At 37.8% G+C, this 24581-nt stretch overlaps 2 protein-coding genes across 2 annotated transcripts in view; one reads left to right on the top strand and one right to left on the bottom strand.

Moving 5' to 3' along the window:
• The window catches only part of LOC114253304 (acid sphingomyelinase-like phosphodiesterase 3b), a 41600-nt gene extending 32704 nt beyond the window's left edge, over positions 1-8896 (bottom strand). The window contains exons 1-2 of the mRNA XM_028188134.2: positions 8834-8896; positions 2553-2647 (exon numbers count right to left, since the gene is read on the bottom strand). Coding sequence (XP_028043935.2) covers positions 2553-2622 — 70 coding nt within the window. The 5' untranslated portion in view covers positions 2623-2647; positions 8834-8896. The remainder of the gene's footprint in view (positions 1-2552; positions 2648-8833) is intronic.
• Positions 8897-15183: 6287 nt separating this feature from the next.
• On the top strand, positions 15184-17426 carry LOC114253164 (centrosomal protein 20). Its single transcript, XM_028187925.2, has 2 exons — positions 15184-15279; positions 17106-17426. The coding sequence occupies exons 1-2, from the start codon at positions 15184-15186 to the stop codon at positions 17424-17426; spliced, it is 417 nt and encodes a 138-aa protein (XP_028043726.2).
• The last annotated feature ends 7155 nt before the right edge of the window (positions 17427-24581 follow it).

Raw genomic sequence — 24581 nt, 5'->3', positions numbered from 1 at the left:
ACAAAGGAGGCATATCTTTATGCATCAAATGCAATTGATTGCGAAGTTTTAAGGAGGCAGTAAGAAAATTTTGATTCCACATATAAATTTAACATACTTTGGAACTATTTTACCATTTAACTTCCAAAGAACTCAATTCCCTATAAAACCTGCTTTCGCGATGATAATAAATAAGTCTCACGGACTAACATTCGAAAAAATTGGAATTTTATTGAATCGGCCAGCTTTTGGGCACTTGGGACACACGGGCAGTTCAATCGTTCGACAACATATTGTCATGTTAAAGATAAAGAAATGTTTAACTATGAAACGGCGGATGATGATGATTTCCCATACTTTGACGAGCAGGACCTTTATTTCCCGGTAAATTTATACATACATATGTATGTAGTTATTTAATGTATTTTTTTTTGTTAATGAATCTAAATAAATTTTAAACATAAGAGTTCAATCGAAGCTTAACAAAACAAATCCCTACAAACCATTTTTTTTTATAATTTCTCTACATATTAGTTTCGTCTATAGTAATATTTGTATAACATTGTATAACAATGTACTGCGCATAAATGCTCAAACTGATAACGTGATAACTTAATTCTTTTCCTAGATAGCTTTAATTGCAAAACGTATGGTTTAATATATAATCGGCGAATAGTCTCCAAACATCACAATCCGCTCTAGATATTTTTATTATAAATGTTGAATCTTGGTATGAAAATTTTAAATAAAAACAGCAGAGCAGCATCACTTTTTCGTTCTAAGCTCTCTACACAATAAAGCTGCTTTTGTAATCTTGTTTTTAAATCAAATATTTATTATTAAAGATAGTAGGCATTATTGAGAAATACACTTGATTAGAAGCTCATTGTTGTCTTTTATCGTAGTTATGAATGTAATGTAGATGAGGCCTCAAACACGTGTCTGAAAGTAGTCAACAGTAGTCAGTCTTTTAAGCATCTACAAGACTGTAATCTAGTGATCCCTAAGCATCAAGTGAGTTGGTCTGAACAACTAAATTATTAATAAAAGAAAACAACGCGAAGACGAAAGAAACGAACGCACCAAGATGAGATATGTTTAGAATCAGAAGGGAATACATAAATATTCTAACACACAACCGCCGATGTGTGAAATGAAACCACGAGACAAGAACATCATATTTTTTCTTGTGACTACCAGACAGTAATAACTTAGAACTTAGAAATCGGACTTGCTCAGAGCCCATCCTGCCTGTTTATGCTACTAAGTAGTCGAGCATGCTGGTTTGAACGATAGTGTTGAATATGGCGGTTGACTGAGCGTGGCTACTGAATTTCAAACTGAGTTTTCATGGGCCACCAGACGGGCTCGGCTGGATCGTATAGCAGCGGACTGATAGTCTGAGTAATAAATGCACTGATTTCTTCTGAACAGTTGTATTTCGTCTGAATTAGTACAATTTACATTTAATTATACTGAAGACGCGACCGTTCGCGTGAGAGGCGCTTGAGCAGAGAGCCTACAGAGTAAAGAATGACAAAAAACTGAGCATTAATATAGATTATTACGGCTTCGTACTGATTTTATACAGATAAACAATTTCGTTATTTACAGAGTAATAATTACGTGTGAATTTGCGTGAACAGATAGGCTAGCTGTTAATAGCTCTTTATTTTCTTATGAAGTTGCCGTTATACAATAATGTCTCTTCGAAACGTAATTTATCTATGGCTGGCAACAAATTATAAATTTAAATGAATTCTATTTTAAAAATAGAGAATTATTTATGTGTTTTCGACAGGATAAAAATATGAGATGCTACAGAAAAGGCTTGCAACATAAATTACTCATGGTATGTTATTTTTTTTTTTAATTTTTTTTTATTGCTTAGATCGGTGGACGAGCTCACAGCCCACCTGGTGTTAAGTGGTTACTGGAGCCCATAGACATCTACAACGTAAATGCGCCACCCACCTTGAGATATAAGTTCTAAGGTCTCAGTATAGTTACAACGGCTACCCCACCCTTCAAACCGAAACGCATTACTGCTTCACGGCAAAAATAGGCAGGGCGGTGGTACCTACCCGTGCGGACTCACAATAGGTCCTACCACCAGTGGTTACGCAAATTATAATTTTGCGGGTTTGATTTTTATTACACGATGTTATTCCTTCACCGTGGAAGTCAATCGTGAACATTTGTTAAGTACGTATTTCATTCGAAAAATTGGTACCCGCCCGCGGGATTCGAACACCGGTGCATCGCAACAACGAATGCACCGGACGTCTTATCCTTAAGGCCACGACGACTTCGAAATGTTAAAACGCATCCAAATGTAAATTTTTATGTAAAAAATAAATTCCGTAGTCACCTGGAAACTAAAGTCAATAACGACTTATTAAAGGCGATAGTGGAAGATAATCAATCTACCGCTGAGTTAGCAAAAGCTTTCAACGTTAGCATCAAAATAATATTAGTCGACTTGTGTCAAACTGCCAAGAGAGATATAATATATATACCAACTTATACATCATTACCCTACAATTAATGGAAATTATTAATTTTATCCTTACCTATTTTGGCGTTCGTACAACTGAAGGCGATAATACTGGCCAGCAACAATATTATAATTACAGTCTTCATTTTGTCTGTGATACTTCTCGAATGTCTGGAAAGAAACAAGAACATTATAAAAGTAACGCAAAACCAAGAGTATCCCCCTGACATCGACAAGCAAACTGTCTAACATTTACCGTTGTGTTGTACGTGACTCTAATAACATTAAAGTTAGCTAAATTATTTTGACCTAGACGAGCTCGTGACACACGGCACACGCAGCTATCAAGACCCACAATTATTACAAACACTGGTATTTTCTGGTGATAAGATCTCTTGTGAGTCCGCGCGGGTAGCTACCACTACCCTGCCTATTTCTGCTGTGAAGCAGTAATGCGTTTCGGTTTGAAGGGTGGAGCAGCCGTTGTAACTATACTTAGATTCCTTTCATTTAGACTGATTTAAACGAGCATCTTACCTACCTCACCGAGGGCGCTTAGTTTTAAACTTAGCTAACTAAGATGAAAAGGAGGTCAGAATATCATACGAATAGCCGGTACAACATATGAATATAGCACACACATATACGACGAGTACTACGACTTACTAGTTGATTGAGGAGATCAATTATTTATATGAAATCGCTGTTTTCAAAGCGACGCAGAAAGACCCATATTCGACCCAACCTAATGCTTACGAAATAAAGAAATATAATTTTATTTTCTCACTTTAAACACTTCACAAGTTTGACCTACATAATAATATACACATAGGGTTAAACATATGGGCCGATGAAAGTCGAGCAAAAATTTTAGCTCGGAGCCAAACATACGAGCTTACGTTATACACATACAGCTTAGGTTTTTCTGATTTAATATCTCCGTAATTACAAATTATGACTTTGTATTATTGTTATTTTTATTATCATTTTCTACCTATTCTAATAACCTCGAAGAGTTATTCTAGATTTACCGAACTATTAGGTGAGTTCACGGGGCTCAAACCGGGAGAGTGTTGCTAACATTGGCCCTAGCAAGAGCAGTGCTTCGCAGAATCTACCACCGGATCGGAAACGCGACCCACTGAGAAGATCCGGCGAGAAACTCAGTGGGCTGTGTCTAGGGGTTAATTTACTCATCGAGCCATTCATCGCAAGCGACGGGTTCGGCGAGGACGGTGACCGGTGCTTGAGGTACCTAAAAGCACCGTTAATGGATCGGGAGGATCCGAGATGACGTGTTTGTATTATTAATGATTTAACCGCCAATTGCGTTGTTTGCTCGCTGCGATACCATATTAAATAAATTCAATTCGTTTTTATGTACTACATATTTACAAGGTTCGAAATATTCGATGTTTGTACAGAAAGCTTTTGTTATAAGCATTCACGTGGATGAAATAGAAGCTGGTTGGTCGGAACACCTATTGTGGTCTTTGAAAAGGATCTAAATATGAATGAGCAAATTCAAACAATTCAAACAATCGCGCTTTAGGTTTGAAGGATAAAATAGCGGTTTCTATTAGAGATGGGTGATTGTTACAACATAAAACAATATGAATTAATAGGAAAATACTGGCACGAATTGTTTCAAGCATTCACGGTTATCTACATTATATGTATGTTATTATTTATATCCACGGTTATATCCATGATTTTTAATGTTAGTGAGCTTTTGATACATATATCGGCGATACACATATGTGGAGCTCGATATAACTGTTGTACTGGTGAGTAGATTTATCCGTGCCTACAAAAATTTGTCTCAAGGAGTAGTAATGATAGTTTTGTGGTAGAGTATTTCAATAGCTTGTCATCGGTAAACAATTGACCATGTGATGCAAAGCATTCTGAGTCGAATTCAACTGAATAACTATAATATTTATGTATTGTGCATTCATTCCACGAAACATAACTATTTTACTATTAACTGAACTGTTGATTCCGATATGGAAGCATACACAAACCAAGCTAATTTATCGATCGTAGTGTTAATTTGCGGAAGTATCTGGTAAACGGAATGAACGAAACGGACTTATAATCGATTTGGTTCTTATTAAAAATATATATTTTTTATTATATATTTTTATTGCTTTGATGGGTGGATGAGCTCACAGCCCACCTGGTGTTAAGTGGTTACTGGAGCCCATAGACATCTACGGCGTAAATGCACCACCCACCTCGAGATATAAGTTCTAAGGTCTCAGTATAGTTACAACGGCTACCCCACCCCTCGAACCCAAACGCATTACTGCTTCACGGCGGAAATATGCGTGTGGTGGTGGTACCTACCCGTGCGGACTCCCAAGAAGTCCTACCACCAGTGAATATATATATCGAAGACGGTCTTTAGTTTGGTAGCTAAACGAAACGCAGCACGATTCCCGAGAGATGGCAGCAGGATTGCGGTATCGTCGGAACTCGGCTAACTTCGTGCTACGACAGAGCCTAGCCGATGGAGGCGCATAGACGCCATCACACTTACCAACCAGCCTTCTTGAAGAGCTGTGCCTCCGTCCTAAGAATTGTGATTCGTTTTCGTTTGCTAAGCTCGATCACCCTGTTCACCCCTTTGATGTCTGACGATGTTGTTTATAAGTGTGGCTTTTCAGAAATACATATTTAAAAACGACAATAGCAAAGCACTCATCGTCCTAATAAAAGAGAAATATGTTAAGTGACACAAATAGATGTACCGGATTTATCATTGTCGACTATGATGAGTCCCCGACCCAAGATGCCGACTCTGCAAATATATGATATTATGCTATAATCATATATACTAGAGCACAGTTCCGATCGCACTGCAGTATTGTAATCATAGAGTTTTTTGTAACATCTGATTATCATTATAACGGCGATATTGACACAGGGTCCCGACCCCTATCTGACCCTCATTCGGGTCTAGGTTACATATTTTTGAGGTGGGTTGACGAGGGTTGAAGTGTATATTGGTAGATACAGTTAGGAGAAAAATTCAAAAGACAGTAAAATGTTAGGCCGAGTACAAAACATGTAGAAAGCATCTATATGCGTATTATAAAGCATTAGAATCCGGCGTCCCTACAGATATACTTTGAAGAAAAGTAATAAAAATAGAAGGGCTTAAAAACAGACTACATATCAGTGGTAGAACATAAAACCAGCGATTTTTATAATTCCGTCCAGTCTGTTTATCTAAGCTAATAAAATATATCAAAAAGCATACCTTAACCATTAAGCATAACCTTATACCATTTTGGATGAACTATTCATATCCCTAGACGAGTATTACGAGGGAATTAATAATTATAATATCTCTGAGCAATCATGGATTGAACTGTGATCCTGTGCAGATGGGCAACAGCATGCTGCTATGTTCACATGGTGATGACATTGAGTTTCGATTCTACTTACAGTACAGTACAGTTGTGAAAGTCTTTAATATCTACACCGACGAGACACATTTTTAGTCTTTTGTATTTTTTTCTTATATAAAGTAAAAAAACATCTCCATTTTTTTAAATCACTATAAAGTTAAGAATACTTAGAATATTTTGAAATTATTTCCTTATCTGATAAGGAAATTTTGGAAGGATTGCTTTAATATCTTATGAGGAAAATTTTATATTTTTTGAGTATTTTAACAAATCAAAAGAAAACCGCCTGTTTTGTATTCTCCTTCGAACGTTCATTTACATACGCGGTTTTACGTAACAAGTTAATAAAAAACATAATCCGGGAGCAAAGGTAATTTAATTTTGCTTTTCAGAGTTATAAAATGAAATGGTTTTGTTCTGTTGTGCTATGTCTGTTTTTAATATTGGTTGTGAGGCTAATTTCCGTTTTATTTTATTCAATCTGCAACTTTGGAGCCTTTCAATACTTTAGAGTTTATAGACAGGGACACCAGAAAGTTTTTCTTCAAATTTGAATTTCGAATCGCTTGATGGTTCTGTTTGTAATCTCTAGTTGACTATTCATTTTGATGTCTATGCAACTGGACTGGGTTAACTCATATCAAATTAGGTTTAAAAAAGTCATTTACTTTAATTAACTAAAAGTCCGTGTTTTACTTCGAAACTTTCCGTAAGTCTGTATCGAACCCGTAAGCTATTTAATTCGATAATATCAGCTTGGGACCACGATCAACACATAATTAAAACATCAAACAGATACAAATTTAACTTCAAGTTTATTCCTAATATTACGTTTTTCTAGGGGTGAGGAACGTATTTTACAAATACTATACACACGTGCCCATACACGTGTGCCTGTACACGTACCTGTACACGTGTCGACAACTGCGAGACGTAACGCTCAAGTTCTCAGAAGACTCTTCAAACTAAAAAGCAGACTGCTTCGCTATACATGTAATTAGTCATGACGGTTAAATCAAACTATTAAGTAATCGTATAAATTTATTTATATTTCAAATGACTTTTCACAATCATTGTTGGATGCCCAAGATTTGAAAAACCAATTATTTTTATTACAAAATTTAGTTAGTTGTTTTTGTTAATTTTCAAAAGTAATGTAATGTCTGTTGTTGCTTCATAGGCGTCGTTTCCCATTACAACATGAAGGACTTCAATCGTTTACGATAAGAATACCAATATATTGTAATAAAGTACTGTTATTTGAATAAGAAATGAAAGTTTTCCTCTGTACGTTTCTTTCTGAGCAATAACAGATATGTAAATGCTCTCAAGTAAATCGATCAGAGTGTTTTTTTACTAAGTACGTCCTTGGAATAAGAACACAGTATAATATAAACAGTATAGAACTTTAGCAGTAGGCAACGGCTTGGCTGTGCTTCTGGTATTAGTGATGTTCATGAGGGACGATGACCACTAACCATCAGGTCTGTTATAGGTATATACAGGTATATTAGTCTGCTAACACGCCTATAACAAAAGTATTCGTTTTTAACTGGTCGAGTATTGATATTGAGTACTGTTGTCACGAGACTTAATTAGAATACTACAAACACCAGTAAACGACTTTACAACAGTCTGCAATACAATAATAATAATAAGTCCATTTTATTTAAAAAAAATCCGTTATCAAATAAAAATTACAAATATAAAACTTATGCTATTGGACCCCCACTCGAGCCACTTGGACCAATGGGTAAAAGACGAAGAGGCCCCCCAAGGAGCAGATGGATCGACGAAATAATAGCAACAACAGGAAAAGAATGGAGAAACAAAGCCAAGAATAGGAAAGGGTGGAGTAAGCGGGAAGAGGCCTATTCACAATACCATATATATTATAAATATAATAAATATTACACATTACACCTATAATGTGTAATATTTAACTACCTAGTTACCTACATACCTATCTAACTACCTACTTACAACGACCTAGTTGTTACATAGATTTCTAAAAATAGAATTTCGTTAATTAATGAAACTTATCGTTTTTCACTAAGTCATGATTCGAGAACTGGATTTGTCTAAAAAAACATCTAAATACTAGTTTATCTAAATACTTATCGCAAACACGCATATACAAAATTTATGATTACTGTCACGGCTATGACCCTAACAATATTATTATGTTTAATCAGTATTATTCATATTACATATTATTATCTGTAACAGCTGACGTACCGTAAAAGCAATATTTTTTCATAGGCAATCGGTTTTTTTATTATTTCATTCTAAAAGTAATAATTCTTCGTTTTAGAAAATACCGTATTTTTGTTGGTCAAAATTTATGTTAGTCTGTAGGTATGTTCGTAGCGGCGTAGACGTAGCAGCGTAGACGTTCGTAGCTCTCTTAATCCGTAGCATTATTCAATGTCCCGGTTGCATCTATTCAATGTCGTACACATACTATGTACACATTGAACTTATACTAAGTTTCGGTTTGTCTTTATTATTATTATTAAAAAAAGTAAATTATATTAATTATTTAATCTGGTTTAATCCGGATTAGGATCTTAAAAACATCAACAAATTGCAATACTCAACTCTTTGTCCGTGTAATATAATTAAGACTAAAATTACTATCGAAATCTCTCATTCATACAATCCCCTGATGAAAGAACATGATTTAAAGTTATAATTAAGTTGTGAATTTATTTAAAACTTGGCAAGCTGTTCAAAGTTTGAACTAACTATGTTTTCGGAATATTTCTTCGTGCAACTAAATATAATTCTCAAACTTATTTTTGGAAAACATTATTATTCCTAAAGAAATTTACGATATTAAACATAAAAAAAAATTAAAATCACTCTAAAATACACCGATCCAAAATGGTCATAGTAGACTCCAATATTAATTTTATAAGTCAAATTAAACAATACAAACCTCGATGTGAATATTCCTAGAAGTACACAAAACACAGAATCACAACACACGCGCACACTCTCCGCAGTTACTAGAGACGCGTCCGCACCTGACGACGGTCGACGTCCGACTGGGAAAATGCACAGTTACCCAACGAAACTGACACAACTGAAGACTAATCCCTGCTGAACTACAGAATTTATTTAATTGTTGAAATATTGTCGTAAAGATTTTCGAGAGGTCGAGATCTCGTAAGAGATTGTGAGATCCTGCTTAACGTTGTCTCAATGCAATTTGTGTTCTGGTTTGAAAGGTCGGACAGTCGCTATGCAACATAACTGAGAGCTCAACCTGCCGTTTCAAGGAGGCGGCTCAGGATTGGTAGCTGTACTTAGGATTAGTGACTTCCACGAGCAATGTGACGACTACTCAGCATGGAGTAGCTGATCTGTATACGTAGGTAATTAAAAATATATATATAATTGACCGCAATCACGTCGTGGTATTTATGGGGTCTGTTTAGCATCAGGTGGGTCATGAACTCGTGAACTAATTGATTTAAAATATATTCTCATTTCACACACACAACCTTTTGTATCGGGTAGCTAGAACACATCACAAAATTACACTAAACAACACAAAACTATTTGACAGTTGCCTGAATCTCGCTTACGAAATTTTCAACATAAGTTTGAACTTCTGTATAAGTTCTGAACAACCGGATCGTAGATCTTACCTATGTCGCCCACTCGGTGAAAGATCTTCGCTTACGTTAAATGATTCAAAAGTCTGACGAGTCCTGATTCAAAATTAATCTTAACAACGGTCACGCCTTCAAATAGGTTAGAATAAGTTTTATTTCATATAATGTTTGTAAGCTACAGCTTTTTAGGCTTCTGTCCAAGCTGTAAGGTCGTCGTTGGGGCCATTTTGAATAGTGGATAGATAGCAGTTTGACTAGTGTTATTGCTTGTCTCCACAATCTAATCACCATATAGTACCGAGTTGGTTACATGTTTTTCTGTATTTTTTTTATCTTAAACATCCAAGAGATTAAAAGAGACGCCAATTGCTTATAACATTAGATGCAGCAAGGTAGATATTATACAACCTTTCAAAACGAAACTAAACTAAACAGTTACAGTAGACTCATGCGGGCCTGTTGAGCATTTTGTCAGCAATACTAGTTAACAATTATGAATGAAGCAGTACTAAGTAAGTTTTATGGTAGATTTACTTTTTCCGTGACATTACTTAGCACCACTGGAGCACAGCTGGAGAGCACACACTCCGCGCTAAAGTCAATGACTCCGTGCATCAGCTGCGCTTTTCTTGTGTTTCATTATGCCTTTGAAAATAGTAAAAATATGTATGTATATTTATTTTTGTTAATTAAGCAAAGTACTGTGAGTACTGTAACTATACTGAGACCTTACAACTTATATCTCAAGGTGGGTGGCGCATTTACGTTGTAGATGTCTATGGGCTCCAGTAACCACTTAACACCAGGTGGGCTGTGAGCTCGTCCACACATCTAAGCAAAAAAAAAAAAAATGAGCAACGTATCTATGATTGTCTATGTGAACTAATCAGTCTTGAGTTAGTCCCTAGTTACGCTGTCAATGTATAGTGTTCATATAAATTACAAGATAAATAGTTTTTACCGGCTAAACTGTGTTTAATTATGCACGTCCTAAAAAAATTCGAATACCAAAATATTTTATGTTATCGTATTGTTTCTAACCATAATACCAAGATATTCAAGTAAGGCGTGTTCAGTATCACTAGTCACTACTGTGGTATTGATCTCGCGTCTGTGTACCGACTTCAATGTACCTCCAGTAACCAGTTCCATTTGTCACCGGTTACAATATGTCTACAGAGGCAATACCAAGTAACAAATAGCGTTATTTACGTTAACACTGAGAACGTGTACATGTTAGCTTCACGCATATACGATTACTTTAGCTTGAGCAGATTTATTAAAACAAATGCTTAAAGTTAAAACGAAACGTTTCACACCCAACGACTTATCTTCTTCTTCTTACTTATCTTCTTATCACACTCGATTAATTCCAAAAGATCTTACAGTTGTTCAATTTATGAAATTGATTAGCAGAATATGTATTACATAGGTTCATTCATCTACAGTATTCTTGCCTTAAACTCTATCATGATTAACAGTGGTAGAGACTATTGAAACGTTGTACATATTGATACCAGATTCAACCACTCCAATCGGAGAGTTTCTCAGTCTGATAGATATTGACGGGAGTCGAACACTGACCCTATACACGCATCAGGATCACTGATCTAAGCTAACGGACGTATTATGTAATAGGAGAGAAAACCGAAATTCGCACCGTTTCCAATGCTAATGCTAAAATCAAAAGGTTCAAACCCTATTCTCTCACCCGACTTTCACACGAAACTAAAGGCAGTTCATTCAAATTAGGAGCGAGAACAATTGGTAATATACTTTTTTCGAAATACCAGAGCTAACCTAAAAGTCAAAATTCAAAATTAAAAATTAAAAAAAGTTATAAGAAGAAAAATCATCTCCAATTTTGATAATTAATACTAATAATATTGTCAAAAGACCGGGCATTATCTGTGTCCTTGCCTAGTTACTGTGCTGTTGCTTGTATGAAGTAAATTTTAAACCAAACCATCTCGATAACAAATGTACATTGCGAACATAATCCCCACTTTGGGTACTCGTGCGCGGTTATCATGTGACTTATGTAAACTAAAAATGTAGAGTCCATTAACGTTTTTCACTCGATTTTATTTATGTGATCACATTGTTTCGACTGCTTTTTTTATTTTTTTTATTGCTTAGATGGATGGACGAGTTCACAGCCACCTGATGTTAAGTGGTTACTGGAGCCCATAGACATCTACAACGTAAATGCGCCACCCACCTCGAGATATAAGTTCTAAGGTCTCAGTATAGTTACGACGGCTACCCCACCCTTCGAACCGAAACGCATTACTGCTTCACGGCGGAAATAGGCGGGGTGGTGGTACCTACCCGTGCGGACTCCCAAGAGGTCCTACCACCAGTGATTACGCAAATTATAATTTTGCGGGTTTTGATTTTTATTACACGATGTTATTCCTTCACCGTGGAAGTCAATCGTGAACATTTGTTGAGTATGTATTTCATTAGAAAAATTGGTACCCGCCTGCGGGATTCGAACACCGGTGCATCGCTACATACGAATGCACCGGACGTCTTATCCTTTAGGCCACGACGACTACATATCTGCTGCTGCTGTATATGTGAGGTCAATCTCGTATGGACAGTTCATATATCTCTATAATCATACTACAAAATTTGTTGGGCTGTGTGGAAGAGGATATGCGAGTGAAATGTGCGAATGCAGAGATTACGTAATAAAGAACTAAATGGAAAACGAATAAAACCCTGCAGAGGATAAGGTTAAAATGAAGCAAATGTCTTGATATTAAGAACCGCTCTGAGCAAGGCATCCTCCAGTGATTTAGAATTGTCCCCCCGCATTTCATTATTGCTATTCTGAGGTCGGATACAGTCGCAAACAACAGAACGTCTGATCTACTAGGTAGAACGAGTACATAAGAGTGCTTCAAAGGCCAGTTGTTGTATTAATTTCTAAAATTTAAAATCGATATATTTAAATGAATTGCTGTTCGTTAGTCTCGCAAAAACTCGAGAACGGCTGGACCGATTTGGCTAATTTTGGTCTTGAAATATTTATTTGTGGAAGTCTAGAGAAGGTTTAAAGGTAAATAAACATGAAAATGCTCGGAATTAAATAAAAATAACAATTTTGTTTTTCCTTTGATGTGTCCTCTGTCGGATGGATTCCCTTTGTTTGTTTGAAGTTTATATTATTCGAAAGTTTAGGTCTTTTATTTATCGATTAGGCACAACGAAGTCTGCCGGGTCAGCTAGTATAAAATATAGTCTAACTTTATCATTATTGATATTTCTGCCATAGAAACATTCGACCACATATTTCAAAGTAAACAAACCTTAGTAACACGGTATAATTACGTTTTAAATAGGTAAGAGCTTCCAAAATTATTGAGTTATGTCTCTGGCTGCCAGACTATCCGCCCGAAGCACGCCTCGCGAGCTTCAGTTTGTTATGAACGATTCTACTCAGGAAACTAAATTTCAATTCTTCATCAATATGAGGTCAATCGATGTCTACCTTAAAATAATATCTATATATATAAAAATGAAACCCGTTTTCCGTTGTCACGACATAACATGAAAACGGCTTGACCGATTTGGCTTAATTTTTTTTTTGTAGTTTTCTAATACTCTGCACAAGGTTCTTACGGAAACAAATATTAAGAAAATCTCTCAGAAAGATTGAAAAATATACATTTAATTTTGCATATTTTAAAAAACTCGCGTATCGAATGTCAACGTCATTCAATTTAAAACAAAATAATCTGTGGTAATCTGTGACACCACATCGATAACCGCGCTAACAAATGTCAACGTCATTCAATTTAAAACAAAATAATCTGTGGTAATCTGTGACACCACATCGATAACCGCGCTAACAAATGTCAACGTCATTCAATTTAAAACAAAATAATCTGTGGTAATCTGTGACAACACATCCATAACCGCGTTAATAATAATTTTATTATGTATTTAATAAAGTTCGTTTTGTTTTAAAGACTAAGAAGTTTTTTGTTTGCTAATAAGTGTTTGTTAGTCACGGTAAGTTCACTTCACTTCATATCGATTTTTGGTAACTTTTGGTGACTACACAATATTACAATTTTATATGGTTATATAGAAAATATATTATGAGATCTTTTTAATTTCAGTTGGATTTTTGTTTTTAACAATGCCACCAACCAGACGTACAAACTTAGGCCGCAGAACTCGAAATACGGCAAGTCAAAGAAATATAAGAGCAAATCAAACTGATGAGCAACGCGAAGCGCGAAATGAACTTCAAAGGAATCGAAATCAACATAGAAATGTTGTTTTTAATCCCCACAGAGCTGCATTCAGTTATAATGTGGCAATTGATTACAGTTCAGAGCAAATTGTTGCTATTGGACTAATGAATATTGTGTGTCCTTTCACATGGCCAATTATATGTCGCCTGTTCCCGTGTCGGAAAACCATCAACATTATTTATTTACGCGCCAGAACATAAAACTAAAAATATAGTTTATCAAAAAGCATTAGAATAGAGAGAAGCAGGTGAAGGGTATAGAGGCTATTAGTTGCTCTCTAGAGCGCGCGTGGGTTGAGCTCATTTTTTACTTCAAAATGTAAAGTTGTTCAATAGCGATTTGTAAAAATATGAGTGAAATTGAACCCTATGGAATAAACACTATTATGAAAATATATATGTTGTTTTTTTATTTAATAAAAATTAGTAAAGTCCTCAGGTATGGCGAGACCAGGGAAATAAGGATTCATTTTTATATGGAGGATATTATAGATTCCAGTTCAAATTGAATAGGTACTCGTACATAAGATAGGTCAGCTATACAAAATAAAGTAGTGTATCAAAGTTAGGTTAAGGCGGTACGAAGTTCGCCGGGTCAACTATCTGAAATAATTTGACATGATAGACGTTTACGTAAACTTTACAGGAAAAATAAAACGATGTCTCTAGGTAGCAGCACTCTTGACAATTATATGTACTTGATTGACGAAATTTTGTTCAGAACTCTCCAACTCTCTCTTGGTCGGTTTTGTGACTATTGACGATGATTTGACATTCGACTTCTAGGCGAAACAAAGTTCGCCGGGTCCGCTAGTGTTTTATATTTTATAAATATTTTGAAGGAAAGAAATTAAAATAAATAATAAAAAATTAAGATTAGAGTTAGTAAAACACCAAAGATAAAACTAGCACTCCTCCTAAAATATGGTTAGCTATTATATAACGAGAACTAGAAACAGTAGTATGAGATAATAAAAAGGTCGCCCAAATCCGGAACATGGAGTATGTTTAATAATGGCGCTGACATTGATTGGGAATAGAGCCCAGAATCCGTGGCATGAGCACGCTCGCTCACTTCTACTCAAGCATTGCCGATGCCCACTAACCAACACCAGGGGACTTGTTAGGAAGGCAGTGCGCAAATCAAATGGATTGACTAACTATTAAGTAACTAAGTTTTCTACCTATCGATAGCAAAAACATCAGCTGTGTCAACGTGTTTTTTAAATTTATTAATATTAATAGCAAAACTACAAAAAGGTCTCTAGGAATTTATACTTGTACCTCATATCTTGCTTGGCGATTGTCAAAATCATAGACTAGATGGCAATGTCATTAGCATTTGACATTATATAAATTTTGGTCCAAGTAAATTGTACTGAAACATATTATTTCAAAATGAATGAGAATAAATCGTTTTCTGAGAAGGAGATGTTGATTGTGATAAAAGAACTATTGAAAAGGGATGGATACTTGAATAAACTGTCAGCCGAGGTTCATTTATTATTCATTATATTATAATATGTAGTAAGACAGAGTCGCGACATCATATGTTTAAGTTTAAGAAATAAGGAAATTGTTTTTAAGATGTGAACAGTAAGGTTGTTTTTAGTACATCGACTGCCTTAATAACCACATGTTAATGCATCCTTGGCCGAACCAATATCATAAGTGGCTCTTATTGAAGAGCTTTCAAGACTGGGTATGAACCTTAAACGTGAAACATGAAAGTTTTATTTTAAGCTGTTAATTAATTATCATTATTTTTTATTGCTAGATGGGTGGACGAGCTCACAGCCCACCTAGTGTTAAGTGGTTACTGGAGCCCATAGACATCGACGACGTAAATGCGCCACCCACCTTGAAATATAATTTCTAAGGTCTCAAGTATAGTTACAACGGCTGCCCTACCCTTTAAACCGAAACGCACCACTGCTTCACGGCGGTGGTACCTAGCCGCGCGGACTCACAAGAGGTCCTACCATCAGTAATTATGCAAATTATAATTTTACGGGTTTTGATTTTTATTACACGATGTTATTCCTTCACCGTGGAAGTCAATCGTGAACATTTGTTGAGTACGTATTTCATTATAAAAAATTGTACCCGCCTGGGATTCGAACACCGGTGTATCGCTCAACACGCGTGCACCGCACGACCCTTAGGCTACGACGACTTCAAAGTCAAGTTTTCAGAGTTTTATTCCAGTAAGAAACCTGATATGAAGTAAGTTCTCGCCACTGTCGCTATTCAATGGATATTTGATTAAGTTGATATCATTTAAGATTACGTTCCGTGAGTTTTAACATATTTTTGGACACGTGGTAGTGCACATTGTGTGCTCACATGGGCAGGTGCCACTGCCCTGTGTATTTATGCTGAAAAACAGTAAAACATTCGAATTCGCCTTAGAAATCACGTTCCAGGTAGGCTGCGGCATTGTGATGCATCCTGTAAACACATAACAAATAAATACAGATTTAAAATATTAAATAGGCTAATTTTAATACCTAAGCAGACTTCTCGAAACTTCTCCTCTTGCACTGATAGATGTTGATACCATAAGTGCCTCTTTACAATCATGCACACAGTCACGGCGACTTCTGCCGACCTCATGTCTCAAGCGAATGTGGTGGGCGCCACTTAACACCCCTTGTGTTTCTTTTCATCTATTTAAAGAGGCCAATAGTACTATACACAAATTTAAATGCATTTACGTTTTAACAAAAAGTATTTATTTTGTAAATGCCTGAGTGAGCAGAACGGTTGCCAGTAAAAGCTATTAAATAAACTGTTTGTCTCGAACATTTGGGTGGTAATAAGCTTTTAAGCTCTCAGTGAAATATCACAGCTAAATTTGGCAAGTGCTTGGTGATGCTGTAAGTTAATAGCATACCGACTCTGAAAAGAAAAAGATAGGAAGATAAGACTAATGATGGTCACACGCAGCTTGCAATATTGTCAAAGAACGTATTCTTGAATCGATACGACATTCATTAATTATGTTTTTTAGCTTACTTAGATATAAAGTTTGTTTTAGTATGATAATTATGTGCTCAAGATAGCTGTTATCATTATAAAGTAATATAATATATTTGTAGTAAATAAAAAATATTAATGAGAAATTTTAAATAATATATATCCATATACATATGGTATGTATATTATGTAAAATTAATTAGTAAAACAATAAATCCAAAAAGATCTTATAACACCAACTCATTTTTTGTGTAATAAATAGTTTTTACGTTAGAGACCATTAGGCCAACGATAAGACTAACTTTTTCGTCGAAATTGAATAGCCTCTCGATTTGACTCAGGTACGAGCAAAAGTCACTGAACTTCTACAAGAGAGACAAAACAGTACACAGAAAAATTCACCCCCCGTCCCAAATGAAGAGGTTTCATTGATCAACCATCTAGTCTTAGAGTATTTAGAGTGGAATGGGTATTTATATACTGCGGCTGTCATGGCTTCGGAAGCCAATACTGTAGAGAAGAGGACCAGAGCAGACCTGTGTGCAGAAGTCGGGGTCAAGGATGACGAGAAGTCCTCCACCTTGCCCCTGCTATCGAATGTCGTGACAGCATACACGGACAGGATTAAGAGGAAAATAAATAAATGCAAGAAGGGCTGTTAATTTCGATTTTAATTAAATCATTATTGTTTTGAATGAAAAGGATATTTTAATGTTAATACGTCCCTCTTTTGACTATACTTGAAACCTTAGAACTTATATCTCAAGGTGGGTGGCGCATTTACGTCGTAGATGTCTATGGTCTCCAGTAATCACTTAACGACAGGTGAGTTGTGAGCTCGTCCACCCATCTAAGCAATAAAAAAAATAAAAAAAACCGTGAAATGAGTATAACAAAATAGAGCATATAGTGACTATAACATAACGCAATGTTCTAGATTGATGAATCCAACGGAAAGTAGTGACTTGATCTTTATTCAGTAGAGGATCAATCGTCTCCTTAGATTCATGCAGACAAAATGGATTGCAATTGCCGATATCAAAAGCATTCCCTGAGTTGTGTTCTGAATTAAAGGCTGTGTTATAATTGGAGTGCTAGGTCGAGTAAGGTGTCGTAATGGGTGTGATTAAATTACCTTAAAGAGTAGGTTACCAGTAAGCTTAAGTTTAAATGTAAGATTAAGTTACCTCTAGTATGAGGTTAGCAGAGTAAGTAGGGTTCTGGACTGTCATTAGTTAAGTGTCAGATCATAAAGCCCTCGTCAATACGTATAGAGAGGCTGGTTAATTGCTATTCACGAACTTCCAATAGAAATGTAATAAAGCTACCAAGAAAGTGTAATTCACAGAGAACAGAGAATTTAGGGATGCACTCTTGTGTTTGAGAGGGCTTTTTAGGCAGCAACTACTATCAGAGATTTTTTTTAAGTTATACTTCTTTAGGCGCGTTATAAAAAATTGATGAGAGTGAAATTTTACGATGCGCGCGCACCGTGACACAAAATTTACAGAATGAAGTTGCCCACTAAATCGCTCATTACAATACGACCGACGTAACTTGGCGAGTCTGAATATAGCCGCAGGTGAACTTTCGCGCATGTACACTCGTAAAAAAAGTGTTATTAGCGTTAATTTTTTAGTAATATAAATGACAAAATTATTATTTCATATAATTCATACTAAATATTATTAAATTATTAACGTTAAATATTTATTATTAATTATATAATATTTGAAAAAAAGGAAATAAATTTAATAAAAATAAAGTATAACTTCTTACGCGCGTACATAAGTACACGCACCTTTTTTTTTTTACACACAGACAGACGATCTAATGTCACCCAGTTTACCATGTATACCATGTGCTCTCATCTCTCCCTCTGATTCTGATCCAGTAATAAAGCTTAATTCGTTTTATGCACTGTTATAACTCTGTATCAAACGAGGATACGCGACAATTTTCCCACAAAGCAAAAGGTACGTGCGGCTAAGTCGGGGAAAGACTCAAGTTCTGTGGATATTACATTTTTCTTTAGCGCTCACTCGGTGTTGTGCGGCTACCGAAGTGTATAGCCATCACAGCATGGCTGCAGGGCTGCCCCCACCCTGAGACATTACGGTGGGCCGCGGGTCGGCTGTGCCTCTGGCATTGCTGACGTCCATGAGTGACGGTAGCCGCTCGCTATAGCAACGTAGGAGATGTTGATAGAGTCTGATGGTCCAAACGGTTGAACCTTATTATTTCACAATTTCTTATCAGAAACATGTTTCAAAAATATAGTAAGTTGTTAAAATAAATAAATAAAATTTAAGCATTTGGAGATTTTCAACGACAAGAAGCTCTTATTTCTTTTTTGTTATTTTTTCATGGAGACTTAAGGCACAATTTGACTCCTTTTGTCCATTTTAAATTAACAACATTAGTTGATGCCGTATCTTAGAATTGTTTTTTAAATATTTATAGAAGAGTACAAGGAATTAGATTCGGCATTTTAATGATGTTTATTTAGGTGAGATAAAAACAAAATGATTTAAGAGCTTTTCCAGAAATTCATGACATTTGAAAAAATCTGTTGTAATGAATTTCTCTTCTAGCTCATTAGATCATTGCCACATTTCACTTGTAAATTGAAATTGTGTCATAACGACGCTATCCATTAATAAATCTATGTTTATCTGACGTCCTAGCTCTAGACATTGATGCAGTGTAGACCGTGATTACGTAATTTTTAATTGGACAGACTTAGGTTTCGAGATTTTGTTCTGTTTGTGGGCCCAGAACCCTTCTGGTAGTGTAAGACACATTGTGCTCGGCCGCATAGTAATCATATGTTTTGGTTTACTGGGTCAGAAATGCACGGTTCTAGTTAACTTGAGGCTTTCAGGTATCATAAGAACTTAGGTTAGGAGTTAAGTAGTTTAGGTGTCCCCGGCACCAGTAAAAAGTACATCAGTCAGCAGCGCATCGTGGACCCTGGATTCAAAATGAATCTAATCTCATCAGATCACATCACTTACCAACCAAAGACATAATAGAGCACGCTGGCTCCCTAATCTGTTGTAATCAGCTCGAGTTGAATGGACGATTGATGTACAATGCTGAATTGGTTCCGATAGATTGATTTTCTAAAACGGTGGCCTCATTGTACGGATCGGATTGAGAGGTTGTTTCGCAGATCCTTCTATTGTTGTTACACATAAAAGGACAGAGAAATTTTGAAGAATTTTACTATTGATAGGATTTACTATGTACTTGTACCGAACATATAGCTCAGCTTAAAGTATTCCATCAGTTTCACTGTAGCTGATCGAGGAGGTGCTTGACGATACTCCACAGGTGCTTTAGTTTTGCAAGCTGTGACTGCGAAATTACACCATTTTTGTAATGAATTATAGTATAGTAATTTCAATGCATGTTTTGTTGAAGTGTTTATAGTTCCATTTTTATTTATGACGTAATGTTTACTTGTCATCCGGCAAGTAGAGGCATTTTTAATAATGACAATTGCGAAAATAGCGGGTCTTTAAAAATTAAACCTGGATTATTGGAACACCCTAAATACAATATAGATTTATTGGTGTTAATTAATAAAAACGCATTAAATAACCCAGACTAATCACAGAAATCTTTCTATACTGATATTTATATTATTATTTCAACAAGACTGGCTAGGTATTTGGAGATAATGGTAAAGATATTTTAAAAATTACCGTCAGCACCATCTTCGTGTTGAGGCGTTCTGAGAACAATACCACTTTACTAAACTTCATCGTTCAACACTTTCAAGCTTTCGAGGCGTCAAAATTAGTGTCCGTTTAATTCTAGCGTTATTTTATTATTATTTATTGGATATAGACATGCCTGTCTTTGTTTATTATCGATTGTACCAAGGATGCTTGCGGATTCGTCAAAAAGGCTTCTTGTAGTGACCGAAAGGTCCTCAGTCGGTGTGCCGTAGATAACTGGCTTATTTGGTGACAATTTTATGGTTGAGTGACGAGCGAAAAAGGATTCCATTAGGGTGTGACTCCCAAACTACTGAAGTCAAGGTGCCCCGCGTGTTCCTTCGGGACCAAAAAATGCAAACACGAACAAAAAAAAATGCTCATCCTTACACTTGACAGTAGAAATTGCTTACAACGTAGGAGAAAGGTAGAGGAAGTTTTCGTAGCACTTGTGACTTAATAATTGCGCATAATTTACAGTGACGAAGTTTTACATGTATAATAATTTTATAATTACAACTGTGCAGTAAAAGAATTCATCGTGCATACTTCTTTTTAAGAAAGCTAGTTATTTTTCGTATTGATGTGACTGTCCGTAGTAGTGACGGCATCAACTCGAGTCATGGAACTTTCAGCTTCCTTGTCTCATCAGCTCGCGATAAAGTTATCGGTTTTTTATTTTATTTTATTGCTTAGGTTAGTGAACCAGCTCACGGCACACTTGGTGTTAAGTGGAGCTCATTGACATCTGCAACGTAAGTACGCCTCTCACCTTGAGATATAAGTTCTAAAGTCTCAAGTATAGTTACAGCGCCTGGCCCGCCCTTCAAACCGAAACGCATTACTGCTTCACGGCAGAAATAGGCGGGGTGGTGGTACCTACCCGTGCGTCGTCCTACCACCAGTAAATTTAACCAGTTTAATCGTGAGTTTCTCATTTAGAAACTACAGTCTGTGGTTTGGTTTGTTTTGATATTTAAAAGAATGGTTCATAGCCTAAGATGAGAAGCAAGAAGCGTTTAGGAACAGGCGGGCCTTGAGTTTCTTGAGCTCGTCTAGCCGTCATAGGAAACAGATCACTGTGAGTAATGCCGTTAGCATATCTAACAACACATGGAGATTGCGCTTCGATTCATTGTATTTCATCAATTGAAAAAATATAGGAAATATTTTAAGGAAATGATCGCAAAATCTAATATTAATAATAATAATTTAATAAAAATGCATTCCAAACCTAACAAACATTTACAAAAAATGAAACAAAAATTAAAAGAAAAATAACAAGGCTTGGAAACGGTTACCGGCTCAGTAAAGCCTAACAGTACCGAGACAATCGGTACTGCGGCGCTGATCTTCACGATAATCCTATTTATACACCGAATAGAATCAAATAAAAGCAAATAGGCAATCAGTATGCGTCGAATTGGGATGAAGGATGGAAACGAAAGACCTTCCCGGTAGCTAATTGGATTAGTTGTAGAGTTGTAATCAGAGTGCCGTGTACAGCTCGCCTTACTCAACTTTATTAACTTGTGTCTCGCATATAACTACTATAGATTTGTTCTGTAAATATAAATATTCTGATCAACTAACTACACAATATTTATTTTTCATTAAACGAATATTCCTCGAAATAATATTTGTTTCATAGTTATGAGTTTTTGTGTATCTAACAAAAAAATAGTTTTTGAAACCTCTATATTATTTTCAAGTCTCATTTAGCTACATGTTTGCGCTAAATTTACGCTAATTTCTTATTGTCATCACTTACTACCATGAATGTGGTGCAACTATTGCTTTGTAGTTTCTAAGACGTAATCGGTAAGAGACCCGGTGTATTTCCGTCTGTTGATTCGTCTGTGCCGAAGTAGTTACAAAATTCTATTAGGACAGAATGGCAATCCCGGGCCTGAACGTAATCTGTTACGCGGACGACACGTTGGTCGTGGCCCGGGGGGGAGTTTTGCTGAGTCTGCCCGTCTTGCTACGGCTGGGGTAGCGCATGTCGTCGGCAAAATTAGGAGATTGGGCCTCGACGTGGCGCTCAGTAAATCCGAGGCCATGTGGTTCCACAGGCCCCGGAGAGTGCCACCTGTCGATGCCCATATCGTGGTTGGAGGCGTCCGTATCGGGGTCGGGGTGCAGTTGAAGTACCTCGGCCTCATTCTGGACAGTCGTTGGACCTTCCGTGCTCACTTTCAAAACCTGGTCCCTCGTTTGTTGGGGGTGGCCGGCGCGTTAAGCCGGCTTCTGCCCAACGTCGGGGGTCCTGACCAGGTGACGCGCCGTCTCTATACGGGGGTGGCGCGATCAATGGCCCTATACGGGGCGCCCGTGTGGGGTCAGTCCCTGGCCGTGGGGGTGGCGAAGCTGCTGCAACGGCCGCAACGCACCATCGCGGTCAGGGTCATCCATGGTTATGGCACCATCTCCTTTGAGGTGGCATGTGTACTGGCTGGGACGCCGCCTTGGGTTCTGGAAGCGGAGGTGCTCGCCGCTGACTATAAGTGGCGGGCTGACCTTCGTGCCCGGGGCGTGGCGCGTCCCAGCCCCAGTGTGGTCAGAGCGCGGAGGGCCCAATCTCGGCGGTCCGTGCTGGAGTCATGGTCCAGACGGCTGGCTGATCCTTCGGCTGGTCGTAGGACCGTCAAGGCGATTCGCTCGGTCCTTGTGGATTGGGTGAATCGTGACAGAGGACGCCTCACTTTCCGGCTCACGCAGGTGCTCACTGGGCATGGTTGTTTCGGTGAGTTCCTGCACCGGATCACAGCCGAGCCGACGGCAGAGTGCCACCATTGTGGTTGCGACTTGGACACGGCAGAGCATACGCTCGTCGCCTGCCCCGCATGGGAGGGATGGCGCCGTGTCCTCGTCGCAAAAATAGGAACCGACTTGTCGTTGCCGAGTTTTTTTTTTTTTTTTTTATTACTTAGATAGGTGGACGAGCTCACAGCCCACCTGGTGTTAAGTGGTTACTGGAGCCCATAGACATCTACAACGTAAATGCGCCACCCATCTTGAGATATAAGTTCTAAGGTCTCAGTACAGTTACAGCGGCTACCCCACCCTTCAAACCGAAACGCATTAACTGCTTCACGGCAGAAATAGGCAGGGCGGTGGTACCTACCCGTGCGGACTCACAAGAGGTCCTACCACCAGTGATGTGGCATCGATGCTCGGCGACGACGAGTCGTGGAAGGCGATGCTCGACTTCTGCAAGTGCACCATCTCGCAGAAGGAGGCGGCGGGGCGCGTGAGAGACGCACAATCCCGCCGCCGTCGAGCGGGGGCCAGGGAGGCGGATCTCGCCCAAGCCCTGGCCCTCTAAGTGTTTCGGGTCCCCCTCACATGTCGGTCGGGGACCGGCGAGGGGGGCCTAAGAAGACGACGTGCAAGCTGCTCTGCACGCGTTTTACGCAAGAGCATCCGGGTGATGGAAGGCCGGCTATCCTCGACCCACGCTGGTTCTGGCCCAGCGGGGTATTCCGTAGGGTAACCCACTCTAACCGGCGCCATCTAGGCGGGCTTCGGACAGTCTGCCGACCGAGAGGGCTGGTGGTCGTGGCGCCGACGACCGCCAGTCCGGCGTCCAGAGGGGGAGGGTGATGGGAGAGATGTGCTCCGCACTAAACGCTTCACTTTCCCCCCTTTGCCTTGTCATGAGTTCTGTCTCATGCGAGGTTTGGACGTTGGTTGTTGAGCGACAGGAGGTTTTAGTCAGTTCGACTCTGACATACCCCGCCCAGTATCCCCAGAAAAGGGCGGAAGTCCGGCGATTTCCTCCTGACCAAAAAAAAAAAAAAAGGACAGAATGGCAAAAACGAGTACACACCTAACAAGTTTTTATAAAATCATCCCCAATTAAGTCCCCAAAGAAATATACTCATATAAATAATATATTCATTTAAATTCAAAATGTTGACTTTTGTATTAGAAGTGCTCAGTCGAGAATTTCAACAGAAGCGACTCTTGTCAATTACACGATTTCTTCGATTTGTGATGTCCGTGAGAATATTCTCGAGACTTATTCAGTTGGATTACAATTGGTTCGAGCTGAATAGGAATCCTTGCGACTTATGGACAAGCGTAGCG

Source organism: Bombyx mandarina, chromosome 09, assembly GCF_030267445.1.
Source record: "Bombyx mandarina strain Sakado chromosome 09, ASM3026744v2".
Classification (NCBI taxonomy): Eukaryota; Metazoa; Arthropoda; class Insecta; order Lepidoptera; family Bombycidae; genus Bombyx; species Bombyx mandarina.
The sequence above is the reverse complement of the archived record's forward strand: the minus strand, read 5'-3'. Positions and strand labels throughout refer to the sequence as shown.